The 24,145-nt window shown below is 44.8% G+C and overlaps 2 protein-coding genes across 4 annotated transcripts in view; both read right to left on the bottom strand.

Moving 5' to 3' along the window:
- Nucleotides 1–221: 221 nt before the first annotated feature.
- Nucleotides 222–18,856, bottom strand: oacyl (O-acyltransferase like). Its single transcript, XM_064977349.1, has 15 exons — nucleotides 18,701–18,856; nucleotides 17,089–17,222; nucleotides 16,846–16,924; nucleotides 16,604–16,739; nucleotides 14,541–14,818; nucleotides 14,125–14,295; nucleotides 13,327–13,429; nucleotides 12,898–12,999; nucleotides 12,547–12,712; nucleotides 9,759–9,838; nucleotides 9,562–9,672; nucleotides 8,652–8,775; nucleotides 8,088–8,274; nucleotides 4,576–4,718; nucleotides 222–4,322 (listed from the first exon to the last, which is right to left on the bottom strand). Exons 1-15 carry the CDS (start codon nucleotides 18,786–18,788, stop codon nucleotides 4,218–4,220), a joined length of 2,007 nt encoding a protein of 668 aa, XP_064833421.1. The 5' UTR covers nucleotides 18,789–18,856; the 3' UTR covers nucleotides 222–4,217.
- A 4,040-nt stretch (nucleotides 18,857–22,896) lies between these two features.
- Nucleotides 22,897–24,145, bottom strand: part of znf532 (zinc finger protein 532) — a 37,903-nt gene continuing 36,654 nt past the window's right edge. For all 3 annotated transcript variants that reach the window (XM_064977346.1, XM_064977348.1, XM_064977347.1), the window contains one exon: nucleotides 22,897–24,145. This exon is cut by the window's right edge and continues 803 nt beyond it. The gene's annotated coding sequence lies outside the window, so the exon portion shown is untranslated.

The raw sequence follows: 24,145 nt of genomic DNA, 5'->3' as shown, positions 1-24,145 counted from the left end.
TAACTAGATGGGGGTGTTTTGAACGATTGGCAGTGACATGTTTGGGTTACTGGGCTAAGGCTAAGCTCAATGTTGTGGTCATGCAGTGGTAAAGACCATGGTGTACGAGAGACCCACAAACACTTGCCTAATAACCCACTGCTGTGACATATGTGACCCACCACCTGGATTCAGTCGATGTAGCAACATTTGAAATTGTGTTTTTGGTTGGTTTAGACTGGTTTATCAGCAAAATGGTTTATCATACACAGCATTTGAGGAACAATGGAAAAGTAATTCTGCTTTGAAAGTTGATCTAGTTGTAAACTCACTTTTGAGGTAATGGCCTTTGTATGTTTATGTACAGTGCCTTGCGAAAGTATTCGGCCCCCTTGAACTTTGCGACCTTTTGCCACATTTCAGGCTTCAAACATAAAGATATAAAACTGTATTTTTTTGTGAAGAATCAACAACAAGTGGGACACAATCATGAAGTGGAACGACATTTATTGGATATTTCAAACTTTTTTAACAAATAAAAATACTGAAAAATTGGGCGTGCAATATTTTTCAGCCCCCTTAAGTTAATACTTTGTAGCGCCACCTTTTGCTGCGATTATAGCTGTAAGTCGCTTGGGGTATGTCTCTATAAGTTTTGCACATTGAGAGACTGAAATTTTGTTCCCATTCCTCCTTGCAAAACAGCTCGAGCTCAGTGAGGTTGGATGGAGAGCATTTGTGAACAGCAGTTTTCAGTTCTTTCCACAGATTCTCGATTGGATTCAGGTCTGGACTTTGACTTGGCAATTCTAACACCTGGATATGTTTATTTTTGAACCATTCCTTTGTAGATTTTGCTTTATGTTTTGGATCATTGTCTTGTTGGAAGACAAATCTCCGTCCCAGTCTCAGATCTTTTGCAGACTCCATCAGATTTTCTTCCAGAATGGTCCTGTATTTGGCTCCATCCATCTTCCCATCAATTTTAACCATCTTCCCTGTCTCTGCTGAAGAAAAGCAGGCCCAAACCAGGATGCTGCCACCACCATGTTTGACAGTGGGTATGGTGTGTTCAGGGTGATGAGCTGTGTTGCTTTTACGTCAAACATAACGTTTTGCATTGTTGCCAAAAAGTTCAATTTTGGTTTCATCTGACCAGAGCACATTCTTCCACATGTTTGGTGTGTCTCCCAGGTGGCTTGTGGCAAACTTTAAACAACACTTTTTATGGATATCTTTAAGAAATGGCTTTCTTCTTGCCACTCTTCCATAAAGGCCAGATTTGTGCAATATACGACTGATTGTTGTCCTATGGACAGAGTCTCCCACTTCAGCTGTAGATCTCTGCAGTTCATCCAGAGTGATCATGGGCCTCTTGGCTGCATCTCTGATCAGTCTTCTCCTTGTATGAGCTGAAAGTTTAGAGGGATGGCCAGGTCTTGGTAGATTTGCAGTGGTCTGATACTCCTTCCATTTCAATATTATCGCTTGCACAGTGCTCCTTGGGATGTTTAAAGCTTGGGAAATGTTTTTGTATCCAAATCCGGCTTTAAACTTCTTCACAACAGTATCTCAGACCTGCCTGGTGTGTTCCTTGTTCTTCATGATGCTCTCTGCGCTTTTAATGAACCTCTGAGACTATCACAGTGCAGGTGCATTTATACGGAGACTTGATTACACACAGGTGGATTGTATTTATCATCATTAGTAATTTAGGTCAACATTGGATCATTCAGAGATCCTCACTGAACTTCTGGAGAGAGTTTGCTGCACTGAAAGTAAAGGGGCTGAATAATTTTGCACGCCCAATGTTTCAGGTTTTGATTTGTTAAAAAAGTTTGAAATATCCAATAAATGTTGTTCCACTTCATGATTGTGTCCCACTTGTTGTTGATTCTTCACAAAAAAATACAGTTCTATATCTTTATGTTTGAAGCCTGAAATGTGGCAAAAGGTCGCAAAGTTCAAGGGGGCCGAATACTTTCGCAAGGCACTGTATCTCGTGAAGAGCTCTTCTTATACTGCTTGGCTTCACAAGTAACATTGTACCTCAATACTACAGTCAGCGTTAAACATTCTAACCACAGAAAGTATTACATTCTAACTTACCACTCTGTTCAGACTTTATGTTACAGTTTTTATACATGGCAAATTATACAATCATTTACAACGCACATCTTCCATCTTACAATGAATACAGTCATCTTTATAAATCAGCCCATACATTATTCCTTTAATTTATGGCCATACTGCTCACAGCTATCCAATCCTTCCAGATCTACAGGAGTGTTGTAGAGGAGGAGGGTCTAGGGGTCCTGTCGTAGGGAGGAGGGATCATGTCGTAGGGAGGAGGGGTCATGTCGTAGGGAGGAGGGTCTAGGGGTCATGTCGTAGAGGAGGAGGGTCTAGGGGGTCCTGTCGTAGGGAGGAGGGGTCATGTCGTAGGGAGGAGGGTCTAGGGGTCATGTCGTAGAGGAGGAGGGTCTAGGGGGTCATGTCGTCATCATTCCTTTAATTTATGGCCATACTGCTCACGGCTATCCAATCCTTTCAGATCTACAGGAGTGTTGTAGAGGAGGAGGGTCTAGGGGTCATGTCGTAGAGGAGGAGGGTCTAGGGGTCATGTCGTCATCATTCCTTTAATTTATGGCCATACTGCTCACGGCTATCCAATCCTTTCAGATCTACAGGAGTGTTGTAGAGGAGGAGGGTCTAGGGGTCATGTCGTAGAGGAGGAGGGGTCCTGTCGTAGGGAGGAGGGGTCATGTCGTAGGGAGGAGGGTCTAGGGATCATGTCGTAGAGGAGGAGGGTCTAGGGGGTCATGTCGTAGGGAGGAGGGGTCATGTCGTAGGGAGGAGGGTCTAGGGATCATGTCGTAGAGGAGGAGGGTCTAGGGGGTCATGTCATAGGGAGGAGGGGTCATGTCGTAGGGAGGAGGGTCTAGGGGTCATGTCGTCATCATTCCTTTAATTTATGGCCATACTGCTCACAGCTATCCAATCCTTTCAGATCTACAGGAGTGTTGTAGAGGAGGAGGGTCTAGGGGTCATGTCGTAGAGGAGGAGGGGTCCTGTCGTAGGGAGGAGGGGTCATGTCGTAGGGAGGAGGGTCTAGGGGTCATGTCGTCATCATTCCTTTAATATATGGCCATACTGCTCACAGCTCTTTCAGATCTACAGGAGTGTTGTAGAGGAGGAGGGTCTAGGGGTCATGTCGTAGAGGAGGAGGGGTCCTGTCGTAGGGAGGAGGGGTCATGTCGTAGGGAGGAGGGGTCATGTCGTAGGGAGGAGGATCTAGGGGTCATGTCGTCATCATTCCTTTAATTTATGGCCATACTGCTCACAGCTATCCAATCCTTTCAGATCTACAGGAGTGTTGTAGAGGAGGAGGGTCTAGGGGTCATGTCATAGAGGAGGAGGGGTCATGTCGTAGGGAGGAGGGTCTAGGGGGTCCTGTCGTAGGGAGGAGGGTCTAGGGGTCCTGTCGGAGGGAGGAGGGTCTAGGGGGTCCTGTCGTAGGGAGGAGGGGTCATGTCGTAGGGAGGAGGGTCTAGGGGTCATGTCATAGAGGAGGAGGGTCTAGGGGTCCTGTCGTAGGGAGGAGGGGTCATGTCATAGGGAGGAGGGTCTAGGGGTCATGTCGTCATCATTCCTTTAATTTATGGCCATACTGCTCACAGCTATCCAATCCTTTCAGATCTACAGGAGTGTTGTAGAGGAGGAGGGTCTAGGGGTCATGTCATAGAGGAGGAGGGTCTAGGGGTCATGTCATAGAGGAGGAGGGTCTAGGGGTCCTGTCGTAGGGAGGAGGGTCTAGGGGTCATGTCGTAGAGGAGGAGGGTCTAGGGGGTCCTGTCGTAGGGAGGAGGGGTCATGTCGTAGGGAGGAGGGTCTAGGGGTCATGTCATAGAGGAGGAGGGTCTAGGGGGTCCTGTCGTAGAGGAGGAGGGTCTAGGGGGTCCTGTTGTAGGGAGGAGGGGTCATGTCGTAGGGAGGAGGGTCTAGGGGTCATGTCATAGAGGAGGAGGGTCTAGGGGGTCATGTCGTACAGAGGAGGGTCTAGTGGTCATGTCGTAGGGAGGAGGGGTCATGTCGTAGGGAGGAGGGTCTAGGGGTCATGTCGTAGAGGAGGACGATCTAGGGGTCATGCCGTAGGGAGGAGGGTCTAGGCGTCATGTCGTAGAGAGGAGGGTCTAGGGGTCATGTTCTAAAGGAGGAGGGTCGAGGGGGTCGTGTCCTTAAGTCTTACTGCCCCTGAGGAAGAGGTAGGGCTTCTCCACCAATACGGTCAGCACATAGCCAATCACCACCGTCAGAATCATGTGACCCAGGAACAGATAGAACTGAGGAGGAAGAAAACAAAGGAAAACAACATCGTGTGATCATCTCCAGAAGAGCAGGAAGATGCATCTGCTTCAAGCATAATGTTCTATGATGATCTACAGTAGTAGGCCTGTCCAAGATCTGTTTGTGCTTTCTTGCCAACTCAGGTCACTGCCATACCAGAAATGTTTGGCATGATAACAACCATGGAAGAAGTTGGCTACGCAGCAGACACTTATCTGGGTCTAGGTTACTACTGTGTGAAATACTTACAAAGTTCATGTCTGTGTAGTGTATAGGAGTCTCCTGTTTGCCGTTGTATAGTATAATAAGAACAGGATGGATCAGGTAACAGGCAAAGCTGATGTTGGACAGAGGAACCCACAGATTTAGTGACAGGAGGTTATCAACAAATCCTGGAGAGAGAGAGAGGGACAGAATATACAGCATGTGAGAGAGACACTGGATAGTTACTGGAGACTGGGTTAGTTACTGGAGACTGGGATGTTACTGGAGACTGGGTTAGTTACTGGAGACTGGGATGTTACTGGAGACTGGGTAGTTACTGGAGACTGGGTAGTTACTGGAGACTGGATAGTTACTGGAGACTGGGTTAGTTACTGGAGACTGGGATGTTACTGGAGACTGGGTAGTTACTGGAGACTGGGTAGTTACTGGAGACTGGATAGTTACTGGAGACTGGGTAGTTACTGGAGACGGGTTAGTTACTGGAGACTGGGATGTTACTGGAGACTGGGTAGTTACTGGAGACTGGGTAGTTACTGGAGACTGGATAGTTACTGGAGACTGGGTAGTTACTGGAGACTTGGTAGTTACTGGAGACTGGGTAGTTACTGGAGACTGGGTAGTTACTGGAGACTGGATAGTTACTGGAGACTGGGTAGTTACTGGAGACTGGATAGTTACTGGAGACTGGGTAGTTACTGGAGACTGGGTAGTTACTGGAGACTGGGTAGTTACTGGAGACTGTGTAGTTACTGGAGACTGGGTAGTTACTGGAGACTGGGTAGTTACTGGAGACTGGATAGTTACTGGAGACTGGGTAGTTACTGGAGACTGGATAGTTACCGGAGACTGGGTAGTTACCGGAGACTGGATAGTTACCGGAGACTGGGTAGTTACTGGAGACTGGATAGTTACTGGAGACTGGGTAGTTACTGGAGACTGGGTAGTTACTGGAGACTTGGTAGTTACTGGAGACTTGGTAGTTACTGGAGACTGGGTAGTTACTGGAGACTGGGTAGTTACTGGAGACTGGGTAGTTACTGGAGACTGGGTAGTTACTGGAGACTGTGTAGTTACTGGAGACTGGGTAGCTACTGGAGACTGGGTAGTTACTGGAGACTGGGTAGTTACTGGAGACTGGGTAGTTACTGGAGACTGGGTAGTTACTGGAGACTGGGTAGTTACTGGAGACTGGGTAGTTACTGGAGACTGGGTAGTTACTGGAGACTGGATAGTTACTGGAGACTGGGTAGTTACTGGAGACTGGGTAGTTACTGGAGACTGGGTAGTTACTGGAGACTGTGTAGTTACTGAAGACTGGGTAGTTACTGGAGACTGGATAGTTACTGGAGACTGGATAGTTACTGGAGACTGGATAGTTACTGGAGACTGGGTAGTTACTGGAGACTGGGTAGTTACTGGAGACTGGGTAGTTACTGGAGACTGGGTAGTTACTGGAGACTGGGTAGTTACTGGAGACTGGGTAGTTACTGAAGACTGGGTAGTTACTGGAGACTGGATAGTTACTGGAGACTGGATAGTTACTGGAGACTGGATAGTTACTGGAGACTGGGTAGTTACTGGAGACTGGGTAGTTACTGGAGACTGGGTAGTTACTGGAGACTGGGTAGTTACTGGAGACTGGGTAGTTACTGGAGACTGTGTAGTTACTGGAGACTGGGTAGTTACTGGAGACTGGATAGTTACTGGAGACTGGGTAGTTACTGGAGACTGTGTAGTTACTGAAGACTGGGTAGTTACTGAAGACTGGGTAGTTACTGGAGACTGGGTAGCTACTGGAGACTGGGTAGCTACTGGAGACTGGGTAGTTACTGGAGACTGTGTAGTTACTGAAGACTGGGTAGTTACTGGAGACTGGGTAGCTACTGGAGACTGGGTAGCTACTGGAGACTGGGTAGTTACTGGAGACTGGGTAGTTACTGGAGACTGGATAGTTACTGGAGACTGGGTAGTTACTGGAGACTGGGTAGTTACTGGAGACTGGGTAGTTACTGGAGACTGGGTAGCTACTGGAGACTGGGTAGTTACTGGAGACTGGGTAGTTACTGGAGACTGGGTAGTTACTGAAGACTGGGTAGTTACTGGAGACTGGATAGTTACTGAAGACTGGATGGTTACTGGAGACTGGGTAGTTACTGGAGACTGGATAGTTACTGGAGACTGGATAGTTACTGGAGACTGGGTAGTTACTGGAGACTGGATAGTTAATGGAGACTGGGTAGTTACTGGAGACTGGGTAGCTACTGGAGACTGGGTAGCTACTGGAGACTGGATAGTTACTGGAGACTGGGTAGTTACTGGAGACTGGGTAGTTACTGGAGACTGGATAGTTACATTTACATTTAAGTCATTTAGCAGACGCTCTTATCCAGAGCGACTTACAAATTGGTGAATTCACCTTCTGACATCCAGTTACTGGAGACTGGGTAGTTACTGGAGACTGGGTAGTTACTGGAGACTGGGTAGTTACTGGAGACTGGGTAGTTACTGGAGACTGGATAATTACTGGAGACTGGGTAGTTACTGGAGACTGGATAGTTACTGGAGACTGGGTAGTTACTGGAGACTGGGTAGTTACTGGAGACTGGGTAGTTACTGGAGACTGGGTACTTACTGGAGACTGGATAGTTACTGGAGACTGGGTAGTTACTGGAGACTGGGTAGTTACTGGAGACTGGGTAGTTACTGGAGACTGGGTAGTTACTGGAGACTGGGTAGTTACTGGAGACTGGGTAGTTACTGGAGACTGGATAGTTACTGGAGACTGGGTAGTTACTGGAGACTGGATAGTTACTGGAGACTGGATAGTTACTGGAGACTGGATAGTTAATGGAGACTGGGTAGTTACTGGAGACTGGGTAGTTACTGAAGACTGGGTAGTTACTGGAGACTGGGTAGTTACTGGAGACTGGGTAGTTACTGGAGACTGGGTAGTTACTGGAGACTGGATAGTTACTGGAGACTGGATAGTTACTGGAGACTGGGTAGTTACTGGAGACTGGGTAGTTACTGAAGACTGGGTAGTTACTGGAGACTGGGTAGTTACTGGAGACTGGGTAGTTACTGGAGACTGGGTAGTTACTGGAGACTGGGTAGTTACTGGAGCCAGTTTGGGTAGTTACTGGAGACTGGGTAGTTACTGGAGACTGGGTAGTTACTGGAGACTGGGTAGTTACTGGAGACTGGGTAGTTACTGGAGCCAGTTTGGGTAGTTACTGGAGACTGGGTAGTTACTGGAGACTGGGTAGTTACTGGAGACTGGGTAGTTACTGGAGCCAGTTTGGGTAGTTACTGAAGACATGTTTTTTTTTAGGGGCAGGAATGTTACCTGATCACATGACGAAAACCTCTGATCCTTTGCTAAAGGATTTAACGAAGACTCTTACATAGAAAACGACTAGGGACCATGATTTTTACCGGTCAGATCACATGGTCAGCAAAGACTCCGAGCACTCGATCTGTTCAGAATGGTATGTCTGGGACGTGTGGGAGGTGGGTTGTCAGTGCTCAGGTCTCACCTCCATATCCCTCCTCACAGGCCAGTATGATCCAGGCCACGGCCAGGGCCCAGAGGGAGCGATGGATCCCCTGGTAGAGGGCGTGAGGCGCGGACGGCTGGGGTGGGACATCCCGGAGGACATAGGCCAAGCCTACCAATATCGCCATGACTGACAGGCAGCAGAACCAACCTACTGCAGCCTGCCACTGAGTTGTTACACAGACACAGGAGAGGAGAGGAGAGGAGAGGAGAGGAGAGGAGAGGAGAGGAGAGGAGAGGAGAGGAGAGGAGAGGAGAGGAGAGGAGAGGAGAGGAGAGGAGAGGAGAGGAGAGGAGAGGAGAGGAGAGGAGAGGAGAGGAGAGGAGAGGAGAGAGAGAGAGAGAGAGAGAGAGAGAGAGAGATGTTATTGAAACGAAACAGGGCTGTAGTGTTGAAAATAACACAGGTAGGTAAACCTTAATGCAAAAAAAAACAAACACTTATATAGCATTAAAAGGTGGGTGAACCTTGTTCACAAAATTTTAAAGGTAGGTAAGTGAGTTCACTGAGTGTAAAGATTATTCAGTTAATTAACATGATTACCTGATGTTTTAAAAGGTGGCCTTTCTTGGTTGTCATGCTTATCCCTGCCAGAATCCCAATCAGGTAGGGCCCGTATCTGGTGTAGGGTTTATTGTAGTAATACTGGAAGTAGTTTTCATATTTTCTGGACCATATACAACATAAACAATAATGGCAGTGTTGGAAAAGAATACATATTCTACTGGACATTTTGGGTGATTCATATCTGTAACGGTTGATCTGGTTTGAGTTGATATAATATCACATTTTCTTACAAATCATTTTTTAATGATTTATGTAGGTCTTGTAATGGGTCAATGAAAGCTTCATTGTGCTTTTGAACTGATTAATTATTGTTAAAGTGTTACCAGTTGATCTTACAGTGTGGTATTCTGGGTCATTTACATTGTGTTATTCTGGGTAATTTACAGTGTGGTATTCTGGGTAAATTACAGTGTGGTAGGCTGGTGAATTTACAGTGTGGTAGTCTGTGTAATTTACAGTGTGGTAGTCTGGTGAACTTACATTGTGGTAGTCTGGGTAACTTACAGTGTGGTAGTCTGGGTAACTTACAGTGTGGTAGTCCGGTGAACTTACAGTGTGGTAGTCTGGTGAACTTACAGTGTGGTAGTCTAGTGAATTTACAGTGTGGTAGTCTGGGTAATTTACAGTGTGGTAGTCTGTAATTTACAGTGTGGTAGTCTGGGTAACTTACAGTGTGGTAGTCTGGTGAATTTACAGTGTGGTAGTCTGGTGAACTTACAGTGTGGTAGTCTGGGTAATTTACAGTGTGGTAGTCTGGTGAATTTACAGTGTGGTAGTCTGGTGAATTTACAGTGTGGTAGTCTGGGTAATTTACAGTGTGGTAGTCTGGTGAATTTACAGTGTGGTAGTCTGGGTAAATTACAGTGTGGTAGGCTAGTGAACTTACAGTGTGGTAGGCTGGTGAACTGGTAGGTGCAGTAGGGCAGTGAGAACAGCGCTAGTCAAACTGGACAGAAACAGCAGAGCTGAAGCCACACCAACCAGAACACCTTTGTTCCTGAAAGACAACAGAGAGAAGAACATTTATTGAGAAATAAATAGAATGATCATTAGAATAGCCATTTTGCATTGTGAATGACTTACAGCCTATAGAGGTAGATGAGCAGGGGGGTTGTTGCATAGAACTGGAAATCCAGGGACAGATACCAGGTCCATGGAGCACACTGTAGAGGCAGATGACCTCTACATTATCTCAGTCATAACCAACAGTCATAGATAATGACAGATGACCTCTACATTATCTCAGTCATAACCAACAGTCATAGATAATGACAGATGACCTCTACATTATCTCAGTCATAACCAACAGTCATAGATAATGACAGATGACCTCTACATTATCTCAGTCATAACCAACAGTCATAGATAATGACAGATGACCTCTACATTATCTCAGTCATAACCAACAGTCATAGATAATGACAGATGACCTCTACATTATCTCAACCAACAGTCATAGATAATGACAGATGACCTCTACATTATCTCAGTCATAACCAACAGTCATAGATAATGACAGATGACCTCTACATTATCTCAACCAACAGTCATGGCAGAGTGGGACTGGAGAAAATTATCAAGATAGGATAAATTAGGAATAAAAAACAATAAAAAACAGTGAAATAGAATATAAGAAGTAAGAACCAATAAATAAAAAGTGTAGATATTATAAACAATTAAATTAAAAGGAAAAAGTATCAGATAGAATTAAAACACTTGGTAAAGTTAAAAGAGACAGTAGACAACTGAAAAAATGAATAGAACACCAGTAGAGATCGTCGGGGCGAGGCACCCCCTGAGCAAAAATAAATAAATCATTAATAAATAGTGGCATGGAAACATACGGACTGTTTCTCCCTGGAATATACAGATAACCAAATTTAATAAAGCCATGGAGTCGCTGAAAGAAGTGCACGTTAATTCTACCAATTCGGCTTGAATATGAAAGAGCAAACTGGATAATGTAGGGCAACATTACCCGGTAAACAGGATAAATAAAATAAACAATTAAGGGAGGCAATTATGAATTGGAACGATCACATAAAACCATAACAACAAGCTCAATTTACCAGCGTTTTGATGTTAACATTCTACCATCAGAAAATACATTACGATAGGGGACAGATATGTATCTGCTTGCCCTCGCAGACGTGCGAGTGGTCAGCAGAGCTATAGAGAATATCTCAGCGTAAGAAATAGCCCCTGTTTTAGATGAGGAGCTAATGGGTATGGGAAGAATGAGTGTGAGGTGAATTTAGTGCGGTAGCAGAGAATGCCGCTACACAGGAGTTTGCTTCTTTTTCAAAAAAGCAACAACTCATCGTTTTGAGGTTAGTAAGAATGACATTTTCATCAAGCGGTGTATAGTCTCTGATCGATCAATAAATGGTTCATGGAAATTACAGTTTATATGTGATGAAATACGTACTAGATCACGTTTTTACCTGACTAAGTGATTTACCGATGGGATTTACTAATGGTCTCACTTGGAATCATTTTGCATTAAAACAATAGTTTCTGTGGTGATAAAATACGTGGATGATTTGTTATTAGCGTCAAAAGACGGGAAAATAAACGTATATGAAAAATCACCACCTTGGTAAAATTAGTTGGAGGAAAAGAAAAATGTAACATATTTGGTGTTTTAAAGTGTTTTTATGTGAGACTGTTCAGTCTCAGAGGGGGAATTATGTTGGCGCGAATCATCGGGGAAAGCTCAGCATTGCATGTAGATAGGTTTGGCTGCTGGGCTGAAGTAGCAAGGACATGCACATTAAGAGAAGATGATATCCAGGCCACATGACACCCAGACCATACTCTATTTTTGAAAGAATACATTAACCAAGACCATACGTGCATTCATGACAGCTGAACGTGCTGTGGTCAGCAGGATACAGGAAGAAAGATGTAGGCAAGATAACTGATGACTAACACGTAAAACATAAGCATGCAGTACATACATTATTTTTAGAACATGAAAAGAGTTCTGCCATCGTTGTAACCAAAAGCAGATACTAAGGGGGAGTAACTTCATTTACATATGTGATGTACACAAACACTATGTATGTATAAAAGCAGACCAGTGCTAAGAAGGGGCGGCTGTTCCGCGGACCAGCACGGCTTTTAATAACTTGTATTAAAGTCTACATTGAATTCACAAAGTTCTTCTGAGAGTATTATATTTCTGAAACAATTTTCCACGACAACCTCTACATTATCTCAGTCATAACCAACCGTCGTAGATAATGACAGATTACCTCTACATTATCTCAGTCAAAACCAACAGTCATCTTTAATAAAATATATTGTTTTACATATTGTTTTTACAGTCTGTGTGTGTTTGTCCTGTCTGAAGCACCCTGTCAGCCTTGAACGAATTGCCCTTCTGGGATTAATAAAGTTGCATTGTATTGTATTGGCTACTACCAGTCCGAACATTTCAGTGTAGTACTACTACTGCTAAAGCAATGACAGTCACAGGTTACCTAAAAGGCTCACTATGTCAAATGGTGGTGAAGAGGTTGTTGACCAGTAGTAAGTTAGGGTTAAGGTTAGGTTAGGGGTTAGAGTAGTGGTTACATTTACATTTTACATTTAAGACATTTGGCAGACGCTCTTATCCAGAGCGACTTACAAATTGGTGAATTCACCTTATGACATCCAGATTAGGGTAGGGTAGGGGTTAGGTTTAGTGTAGTGGTTAGGGTCAGGGGTCGGGGTCATTCTCACTATGTCAAATGGTGGTGAAGAGGTTGTTGACCAGTAGTAAGCTAGGGTTAGGGTTAAGGTTAGGTTAGGGGTTAGAGTAGTGGTTAGGTTAGGGGTTAGGTTTAGTGTTAGGGTCAGGGTCAGGGGTCGGGGTCATTCTCACTATGTCAGTGATGGTGAAGAGGTTGTTGACCAGTAGCAGGTTGGACCACCAGTACTTTTTACAGTTGATGATCTCATCCTCGGCGATGAACCAGAATGCACCTCTCTGGACCACGGAGAAGAGGCCGATAGCGAGACACACGATGAAGAGGTGCAGCGGCTGGACTCTGGGAGGGAGGGCAGGACAAAAACAAATCAACAATGATCAGCAAAGAAGAGTACAAAACATACAGCAGATTGGTGTTGCAGTTCTATAAACATACTGTAATGATTTCAGTGATCCAGGTCACCCTTACACATAGCATTCAGGGTCTCTCCTGGTTCAATAAAAGTTGAGGACTGATGGAGATACCTTTTAAACCTCTTGAAGAGGAAGTTGGCCACCAGACCTGGACTCAGTTTGTCCTCCGCTCTCTGAATGGACCCCAGCAGGGACCTTGCACTCAAAAGACCTCTGGGACACGGACCAGACAGGTGCAGATCAGTGATTACTTCAAGGAAGATGAGGAAGGAAGGATGCATATATGCAGTACACTCTTAGAAAAAAGGGTTCTTCATCTTTCCCCATAGGATCATCTTTTTTGGTTCCAGGTAGAACCATTTTGGTTTCCATGTAGAACCCTATTTAGAAAGGGTTCTACATGGAACACAAAAGGGTTCTACCTGCAACCAAAAAGTGTTCTTCAAAATGTTCTCCTATGGGGACAGCCGAAGAACTTTTCAAGGTTCTAGATAGAAGAAAGTGTGCTACGGGTGGAGTTGAACTGGGCTGTGTTCTCACCCGAGGAGCAGAAAGGTATCCACAGCCAGATAAACAGGTCCACTGAAGGCAAACACATGCAGAGGGTTTTTCTCCACTGTCCCTTTCCATCTCTTTTCATTATCTGTAATCAGTTCATTGCATATCTATATCTGTAAATAGCTGATATTAATATCCAATTCATTCATCAAGTATTGTAGATAGGATAGTATACCGTAAAAAAATATATCTATCAAACGCTGAGTCTGAAATAGCCGCCTGTCCCTTTTAAAAGCTGGGCATCGGCACATGTTTCAGTAAATAAACGCCTGTTTCAAATAAACGGAGGATCTAAATAAATGGTTTATGAGGTTACCATGGACACCACTCTGATATTCCCCGCAAAAGCCGACTCCGGGTGTCCAGCAAGATGATCAGGGTGAAAGCAAATTACATCTACGCCACCGTGAGTGACAGTGGGGCCTCTGACTTCGCTGCTAGTGCTGGCTGGCTTGACAAATTCCTAGAGCGCAATGGCTTTTCCTCAAGCACAATGGGTTCAAATTGAAGCATGTCTCTAATAAGCGACAGTTGTGTTCATTGATTGAAGCAAATAAAAGTCCGGGCTGTTAATTGAAGTTCTAAGGTAGACAGCAGTGTAATGAACCTTGCCTGTTACCATCCATCCCAAAGGGGCTAACCCTTATTGGAACAGTGGTTGGCAGGTCTGCCTACAAGCTGGGAGACGTGGGTTTGAGATCTGCAAGGGGTGTTTTACACTGTGGCCATTCGCAACAATCCGCTACAGTACAGAGAATGAGAATTTCCTCTGAGACATACCTAGGTTGTTCCAGGCGCTGAGCTGGACAGTGTGTCCACAGATTATCCATAGAAGGCTAAAGATGCGGATTCCATTCAGGGAGGAGTAGCCTCCACCTGGGCTAGCTGTAGAGAGGACCTCCTGGCTACAGGCCTGGAAGGAGAAGGTCTGGAGCCAGGAGTACATACAACCTGTAGGCAGACAGCAGGAGTGTGGGTTAGTTAGTTAGGAATGATGCACCAAATCCACCCAGTGTACAGTTTGTTTTGTTGATGTATGCAATGACACTTTTTCACCTGCAATAAAACATATTCAGGAAACTATAAAGAGCTCCAGTAATGAATAAATGTGAATAATATATCCCAGACAAAGCATCAGTAGTCCAGTGTGTTTGTAGATTTGCGGTGCAGACTATTCTAAAACATGTTGTACTTGCTCTTCTTACTGCCCTCCTCCTCCTCCACTTCCTCCTCCTCTACTTCCTCCTCTGTGTAGTGCTCCATCTGGCTGTCCAGTTGTCCAGAGCAGCTGTTGTTACTGGCTCTAACACTGGACGTGCCATTAGACATCAGCGTCCCGTAGAGGTTTGGGTCCCTGGTTTTCAGAGAACAAGACTCCACTCCAGGGCCGACCTCTCTGTTTCTCTGCCATCTCACTATGGCCACGAACAGGGTTGCAGTCAAGGGGACGGCCACCAACGCACAACACACAAACCTGATGGACGGATGGGGACAGAGTCAGACAAACCTGATGGACGGATGGGGACAGAGTCAGACTAACCTGATGGACGGATGGGGACAGAGTCAGACAAACCTGACGGACAGACAGGGACAGAGTCAGACATCCCAAATCACTTTCTTGGACTTTGGATTTAGTTTTTTTTAACTATCTGGGGATGTTAGTTAGATACTCAGAATTAAATCATTTTTGTAAGTATTCCATCCACGCAGATTCGATATGGTTGGGGTTAGAGTTATGACGTACAGGCAGGTGACAACAGTGTCATGACTACACATGAGGATCCAAGGGCTCAGATCAGCTTGGCATGGTTGACAAATAACCAGGCCCTCTCTCACCCACATACTGTAAGAGGGGAGGGGGGCTGTGCTGCTTTTTGACACCTCACATTTTAAGAAGCAGAACTCTCTCTGTACCCAGAAAAGTAACATCTATTTTGTGATGTCATATATTTTTTTAAATACATATGGTATAACGAAAATACTGTAACTTGAAAAGTATACACTTTTTATGTCAAGTTTTCATCTTATACGTTGTGGTGAGACATGAACAATGATGAAAATATTTTTGTTAAGATAGTTAATGCAGTTTTTGTTTTCTAACAAGATCATAGTTTTGATGATACTTTGCACCAGTAAGTAGCCTAGCCACCAAGGGAGCTCAGAGATCGTGTCAGGATGATGGAATTTCACTTTTACGCAGAGTACATAAAGGCTTGGAAGAGAAATTAACATCAGACGGGAAAGACGTGAGACCGTGGTCCACATGTTTGAAATGGTTAGAAATTAACCTCAACACGAGATGAAGAAGATAAACGCACAGGACCCCACCGGTGTCACCGCAGCTGCGCATGTAAAGTGGTTAAATTCTGACTATTCACATGAGCTAAGAAAAAGTTCTGAACGAAGACAACACTGGTGACCGGACAACTGAAATTAAGGACATTGTGACCTCTGGTGGACAATCAGAGCCTTATAAGTGAGGTGAGTGAATACAGAGCCAAATAACCCCTTTCAAGAAAGGTTGGTTTCACCAGTGCAAGACGACAAACGACGGCAATCACACATAAATACATTAATGATTTCTTACTCCAAACGGGTGGTGGTTCAAGGTGTGCAAGGTATTAGGATTACTTTGAGGGTAGTTTCCAAATACGTCTCTCTCTCTGTCTCTCTGTCTCTCTCTCTCTCTCTGTCTCTGTCTCTGTCTCTGTCTCTGTCTCTCTCTCTGTCTCTGTCTCTCTCTCTGTCTCTGTCTCTCTCTCTCTCTCTCTCTCTCTCTTTTAACAAGCCGTCATATCTTGTCAGTCCACTAGGGACCTTTGTCTCATGTAAGTGTGTGTGTTTATTCTGTATTATTATTTAGTTAGCTGATAGTGTGGCACGGAATTATCAGTAAAGCTGGGGTTTTTGCAGATCCAAGAAGTTTGCGATCGTTCAGATTATGAGACCGATATGAGGTAATGATTAATAAATGACTGTTATCAATATGTAATTTATAGATCTTCTGGAGTTTAATTTGAGAGATGGTAACTCGTTAAACAACTTATTCCGTGGTGCCCCAAATCCTAATGAGTTAATTGTTACATTATTAATTTAATCGGGTAACAATTAAACATAGTTAGTGGATTGAATAAATAACAGTCATCAGATTAATGAAAGTAAAGTCACGACAACAGACAGGTCTGGAGAACCAGTATGAGTTAGACACAGGGGTCAGTGGCAGGGTTAGGTGTCAGAGGTTAGGGTGAACTGTACTCACAGGCAGGTGACAACAGACAGGTCTGGAGCACTAGTACGGGACAGACACTGGGTCATGAACAGGCCCTGAGTGGACTGGGCCAGTAGGGTGGACGGTACTGGAGGGATCAGGGAGGTCCTGGCCTGCTGGAAGGTCTCTGGGGACACAGACACAATGGGTGCAAGTCATAATAACAACATAATACATGCTTATAACTGTTTATAAATGCTTTATGGATAATTATAAATGACAAAGCTACTGACCGTAAACAACTAGTGTCTGAACCTCTTCTTCCACACAGGTATCAGGAACACAAATTCCAACAAAGTACTGGATTGGGTCCTGTGTCAGAACAACATTATAGTACCGTAATACATTCATCTGAATGTACATACTCTAGTTAGAATCAAATAGAATACAATAACATATGATATAATTAAATACTACAGTAGAGAGTTGTAGCAGTGTGACTATACATATAAAAAAAGAAGGGTTTATTTCCTCACTTGTTTGAGGAAGACCTGGCAGTACTGTCCAGTAAAGGAGGGTCCCTGGACAGACAGACACTCCTGGAGAGACCCAGGCCTGTTCACATTGCCCCCCAACACATCACTACCCATCTTCCCAAAGGCATCATACACTAGATGGACACAAAACATGCACATAACCAATGAGTGATTGCTACGCTAAGCTACGAGATATCTTTTGAAATGTTTTGGAAATGTTGTTTTAAAGCTAATGCAGTCATGTCTCTGACAATACATGTTGTTTTAAAACTAATGCATTCATGTCTCTGACAATACATGTTGTTTTAAAACTAATGCAGTCATGTCTCTGACAAGACATGTTGTTTTAAAAACTAATGCAGTCATGTCTCTGACAAGACATGTTGTTTTAAAAACTAATGCAGTCATGTCTCTGACAATTCATGTTGTTATAGAAATAAATAACTATTAATTTAATTAACATTAAAAAAGGTTTGCCCCAAAAATATTTGTTGTAAGCAACCAGACCCTGAGAATTACAGAGAAATCTGAGAAGGATCCTATTAAGCCCCTTGTTAAACTTCAGACAAGTGAAAACATAGCAAATAGTCAGTCCTATCTTTCTTCAATCACATTTTATTTTAAATGTAACCTTTATTTAAGTCAGTTAAGAACAAATGGTTATTTACAATGATGGACTACCAGGGAATAGTGGGTTAACTGCCTTGTTCAGGGGAAGAACGACAGATTTTTACCTCGTCAGCTCAGAATTTGTTCCAGCAACCTTTCGGTTACTGGCCCAATGCTCTAACCACTAGACTACCTGCCGCCTCTACACTCTACCAACTAGGATACCTGCCGCCTCTACACTCTAACCACTAGGCTACCTGCTGCCTCTACACCCTAACCACTAGGCTACCTGACGCCTCTACACTCTAACCACTAGGATACCTGACGCCTCTACACTCTAACCACTAGGCTACCTGACGCCTCTACACTCTAACCACTAGACTGCCTGACGCCTCTACACTCTAACCACTAGGCTACCTGCCTCCTCTACACTCTAACCACTAGGCTACCTGACGCCTCTACACTCTAACCACTAGGCTACCTGCCTCCTCAACACTCTAACCACTAGACTACCTGACGCCTCTACACTCTAACCACTAGGATACCTGCCGCCTCTACACTCTAACCACTAGGCTACCTGCCTCCTCTACACTCTAACCACTAGGCTACCTGACGCCTCTACACTCTAACCACTAGGCTACCTGCCTCCTCTACACTCTAACCACTAGGCTACCTGACGCCTCTACACTCTAACCACTAGACTACCTGACGCCTCTACACTCTAACCACTAGGCTACCTGCCACCTCTACACTCTAACCACTAGGCTACCTGACGCCTCTACACTCTAACCACTAGGCTACCTGACGCCTCTACACTCTAACCACTAGACTACCTGCCGCCTCTACACTCTAAACCACAAGGCTACCTGCCACCTCTACACTCTAACCACTAGACGACCTGACGCCTCTACACTCTAACCACAAGGCTACCTGCCGCCCCACGTCAACAATAAGAATTTAATTTAAACATATATATTTTTTTAAATAGAGGTCAAGTACTCACTTAAAGCAGCATATTCACTGGGCAGGTCCTTGTTTAGCTCTGAGAGAAAAGTCCTGGTGTCCTGCGTGCATTTCTCAGAGACATTCATGGAATATACTGCTAAAGAACACAACGTTAAGCAGTGGACCAAACAACAAGCCCTCCACAGTAGCACCATCTTGGGGAGGATAGCATCCTTCCATTTCGTGACTAGGACCTTTAAATAATGTTAAGAGTTACATGGTCACAGTGGAAGCGATGATGACTTCCTGTTAGGTAATCTGTAGCTTGACCAATCAGTGTGGTAATTGGTGGCTTCACACATGGATGTGAGTGACCAGTCCCCTGGCACTCTAAACCAGCTGTCAATGGCTTTTGATCAAACAGGTACATGTAATGGTTCTTTCATCACAATTATCATTCATTCAAACGTTCATTCATGAAGCAATAACGATCTTCTCTCATAATATTGATTGATTAGTGAGGCCATACAGGCTTGAATTCAAATGTTACGGTGTCACTAAGTTGTCAGTCTAATCCAATCTAATTGAAATTCAAATCCCATGAAGACCAACTACGCATTTTGGACAGGAAATTAGTACATCATGTGTGTTGAAGGTCAAATGTGACTCATAACATGGATGTAATTGGCAGTTAAGAAGTCTGAAAGCTGCTTGCTTGACGTCAACACATGTATCACTGCGTGTGCTAATGACACCTTTGGATGGGATTAACGTACACCATACAGCATTGAAGCGAAGAGTGAGGAGAGAAAGAGACCATAGCAGAGAAGAGATGGGAGAGACAGTCTGTAGCAGGGAAGAGACGGGAGAGACAGTCTGTAGCAGGGAAGAGAAAGGAGAGACAGTCTGTAGCAGGGAAGAGAAAGGAGAGGCAGTCTGTAGCAGGGAAGAGACGGGAGAGACAGTCTGTAGCAGGGAAGAGAAAGGAGAGGCAGTCTGTAGCAGGGAAGAGACGGGAGAGACAGTCTGTAGCAGGGAAGAGACGGGAGAGACAGTCTGTAGCAGGGAAGAGAAAGGAGAGGCAGTCTGTAGCAGGGAAGAGAAAGGAGAGAGTCTGTAGCAGGGAAGAGAAAGGAGAGACAGACAGTAGCAGGGAAGAGACGGGAGAGACAGTCTGTAGCAGGGAAGAGACGGGAGAGACAGTCTGTAGCAGGGAAGAGACGGGAGAGACAGTGTGTAGCAGGGAAGAGAAAGGAGAGACAGTCTGTAGCAGGGAAGAGAAAGGAGAGACAGACAGTAGCAGGGAAGAGAAAGGAGAGACAGTAGCAGGGAAGAGAAAGGAGAGAGAGTAGCAGGGAAGAGAAAGGAGAGACAGTAGCAGGGAAGAGAAAGGAGACAGTCAGTAGCAGGGAAGAGAAAGGAGACAGTCTGTAGCAGGGAAGAGAAAGGAGAGACAGTAGCAGGGAAGAGAAAGGAGAGACAGTCTAGCAGGGAAGAGAAAGGAGACAGTCAGTAGCAGGGAAGAGAAAGGAGAGACAGTAGCAGGGAAGAGAAAGGAGACAGTCAGTAGCAGGGAAGAGAAAGGAGAGACAGTCAGTAGCAGGGAAGAGAAAGGAGAGACAGTAGCAGGGAAGAGAAAGGAGAGACAGTCAGTAGCAGGGAAGAGAAAGGAGAGACAGTCTGTAGCAGGGAAGAGAAAGGAGAGAGTCTGTAGCAGGGAAGAGAAAGGAGAGACAGTCTGTAGCAGGGAAGAGAAAGGAGAGACAGTCAGTGGCAGGGAAGAGAAAGGAGAGACAGTCAGTAGCAGGGAAGAGAAAGGAGAGACAGTCTGTAGCAGGGAAGAGAAAGGAGAGACAGTAGCAGGGAAGAGAAAGGAGAGACAATAGCAGGGAAGAGAAAGGAGAGAGTCTGTAGCAGGGAAGAGAAAGGAGAGACAGTCTGTAGTAGGGAAGAGAAAGGAGAGACAGTAGCAGGGAAGAGAAAGGAGAGACAGTCTGTAGCAGGGAAGAGAAAGGAGAGACCGTCTATAGCAGGGAAGAGAAAGGAGAGACAGTAGCAGGGAAGAGAAAGGAGAGACAGTAGCAGGGAAGAGAAAGGAGAGACCGTCTGTAGCAGGGAAGAGAAAGGAGAGACAGTCAGTAGCAGGGAAGAGAAATGAGAGACAGTCAGTAGCAGGGAAGAGAAATGAGAGACAGTCTGTAGCAGGGAAGAGAAAGGAGAGAGTCTGTAGCAGGGAAGAGAAAGGAGAGACAGTCTGTAGCAGGGAAGAGAAAGGAGAGACAGTCTGTAGCAGGGAAGAGAAAGGAGAGACAGTAGCAGGGAAGAGAAAGGAGAGACAGTAGCAGGGAAGAGAAAGGAGAGACCGTCTGTAGCAGGGAAGAGAAAGGAGAGACAGTAGCGGGGAAGAGAAGGGAGAGACAGTAGCAGGGAAGAGAAAGGAGAGACAGTCAGTAGCAGGGAAGAGAAAGGAGAGACAGTCTGTAGCAGGGAAGAGAAAGGAGAGACCGTCTATAGCAGGGAAGAGAAAGGAGAGACAGTAGCAGGGAAGAGAAAGGAGAGACAGTCTGTAGCAGGGAAGAGAAATGAGAGACAGTCAGTAGCAGGGAAGAGAAGGGAGAGACAGTAGCAGGGAAGAGAAAGGAGAGACAGTCTGTAGCAGGGAAGAGAAAGGAGAGACAGTCTGTAGCAGGGAAGAGAAAGGAGAGACAGTCAGTAGCAGGGAAGAGAAAGGAGAGACAGTAGCAGGGAAGAGAAAGGAGAGACAGTCTGTAGCAGGAAAGAGAAAGGAGAGACCGTCTGTAGCAGGGAAGAGAAAGGAGAGACAGTCTGTAGCAGGGAAGAGAAAGGAGAGACAGTCAGTAGCAGGGAAGAGAAAGGAGAGACAGTAGCAGGGAAGAGAAAGGAGAGACAGTCTGTAGCAGGGAAGAGAAAGGAGAGACCGTCTGTAGCAGGGAAGAGAAAGGAGAGACAGTCTGTAGCAGGGAAGAGAAAGGAGAGACAGTCAGTAGCAGGGAAGAGAAAGGAGAGACAGTAGCAGGGAAGAGAAAGGAGTCTGTAGCAGGGAAGAGAAAGGAGAGAGTCTGTAGCAGGGAAGAGAAAGGAGAGACAGTCTGTAGCAGGGAAGAGAAAGGAGAGACAGTCTGTAGCAGGGAAGAGAAAGGAGAGACAGTCAGTAGCAGGGAAGAGAAAGGAGAGACAGTAGCAGGGAAGAGAAAGGAGAGACAGTCTGTAGCAGGGAAGAGAAAGGAGAGACCGTCTGTAGCAGGGAAGAGAAAGGAGAGACAGTCTGTAGCAGGGAAGAGAAAGGAGAGACAGTCTGTAGCAGGGAAGAGAAAGGAGAGACAGTCAGTAGCAGGGAAGAGAAAGGAGAGACAGTAGCAGGGAAGAGAAAGGAGAGACAGTCTGTAGCAGGGAAGAGAAAGGAGAGACAGTCTGTAGCAGGGAAGAGAAAGGAGAGACAGTCAGTAGCAGGGAAGAGAAAGGAGAGACAGTAGCAGGGAAGAGAAAGGAGAGACAGTCTGTAGCAGGGAAGAGAAAGGAGAGACCGTCTGTAGCAGGGAAGAGAAAGGAGAGACAGTCTGTAGCAGGGAAGAGAAAGGAGAGACAGTCTGTAGCAGGGAAGAGAAAGGAGAGACAGTCAGTAGCAGGGAAGAGAAAGGAGAGACAGTCTGTAGCAGGAAGGGGAAAGGAGAGACAGTCTGTAGCAGGGAAGAGAAAGGAGAGACAGTCAGTAGCAGGGAAGAGAAAGGAGAGACAGTCAGTAGCAGGGAAGAGAAAGGAGAGACAGTCTGTAGCAGGAAGGGGAAAGGAGAGACAGTCTGTAGCAGGGAAGAGAAAGGAGAGACAGTCAGTAGCAGGGAAGAGAAAGGAGAGACAGTCTGTAGCAGGAAGGGGAAAGGAGAGACAGTCTGTAGCAGGGAAGAGAAAGGAGAGACAGTCAGTAGCAGGGAAGAGAAAGGAGAGACAGTCAGTAGCAGGGAAGAGAAAGGAGAGTCTGTAGCAGGGAAGAGAAAGGAGTCTGTAGCAGGGAAGAGAAGACTCAGTCAGCTGTTCTAATTGCTTAAACATCCGTCCTCTCCTTCCCTTCATCTGCACTGACAGGAACAGGCTTGATGGGTAAAATACTACATGGTGGAAGAAAGCTCATCACTGTATCATATAGTGGTTTATCTCAGCATTGAGATGAGATGGCAGTAGAGAGAGTATTTCCCAAGGTGGGACTGATGCCTGGTCATGTGCAGTAGACATTAGGGGCAGAATTCAGAATTTATTATTGACATCAAGAACTGCTTCTACACAAACATCCGACATCTCTAGCGAACAAGCAGCAAGACACATTCTAAGAAACAAATAAGAACCATTGACAGCTTCTCTCATGCATGTTGAGCTCTACACAAATAGATTCAAATGTCATTTTCAGAGAATAAAAAAGTGACTTCCAAAAACAATGTGTCCTTGTATGAAATACATAACATGACAACAAAAAACATGGAAATAAAAATGTACAGTATCGTGATTGTTTTCTAGTACAATTAATTTTCTCTTTTCAAATGTAAAACACATCTTGAAATGTAAAGACACTGAAATGAGGAAATGGGTTTCAATTCCAGTCTCACATTCACATTGACATTGTTTAATGCGAAGGCAAGTTTTTCTATTTTATTGGTTCATTGACACTCTGAACTATGATCAGAGAAATGCATTGGCATCCTACAACCTTCCAAATGGTACACTTGGTGTTCAGGAAATCCAGAATCATAACTATTAGCCAGTGTAATCTTGTTAATTTGGCCAAATGAAAAGGCTGATATACAGTATGGTCAATTGAAAGGCAGAAGGCTATATACTGTATCTGTGTGTACATGCAAAGAAAGACACGTTGCTATCATCATAACTCAATTAATATCAAAACTGAGCTGCCAGAGAATAAGGAAATTGAAAAGACAAACATTCCCGAAACATTCTGAAACAAAATGTCTCCGGTTTCTTTAAACAAAGAACAGAGCGAATTGGCCCATAGACTGACGGAATAAAGGTGTGAAATAGACAGGCTACTCTCATGTGGTCTAGTCTGGACTGATTGTCCTGACAATATGAGCAGAGTTTGGGTCAAATCCATTCTATATCAGTCAATTGAGTCAATTCTAGAACTGACTTGAATTGACAGAATTGAAACAGAATTGACCCAAACCCTGTGAGGATGACAAAGTCATGCAGAGATAAAGTGTTTCTTTATAAGCTGACCCCAGATCTGTTTGTACTGCCTAGGCAATAGCCATAGGAGTTGACAGGACAGCACAAACAGATCTGGGACCAGGCTAGTTTCTTCAGACATTCCATGGACATTAGCAGCAGTTATAAAACGTAACACTGCCAATAGTTGAGAAGTCATCTCCCATAACATAAACATTTATACAGTACCTAACACTTTCCCATACTAGCGAGAAGACAACAGTTGAAACCTTTTCAAAATAAACATTTTCCTACAAAAGATCTATCCAAC

The sequence above is a fragment of the Oncorhynchus masou genome, chromosome 11 (genome assembly GCF_036934945.1).
Source record: "Oncorhynchus masou masou isolate Uvic2021 chromosome 11, UVic_Omas_1.1, whole genome shotgun sequence".
Taxonomy (NCBI): Eukaryota; Metazoa; Chordata; class Actinopteri; order Salmoniformes; family Salmonidae; genus Oncorhynchus; species Oncorhynchus masou.
Note: the sequence above shows the minus strand (reverse complement) of the source record. Positions and strands in the feature narration are given on the sequence as shown.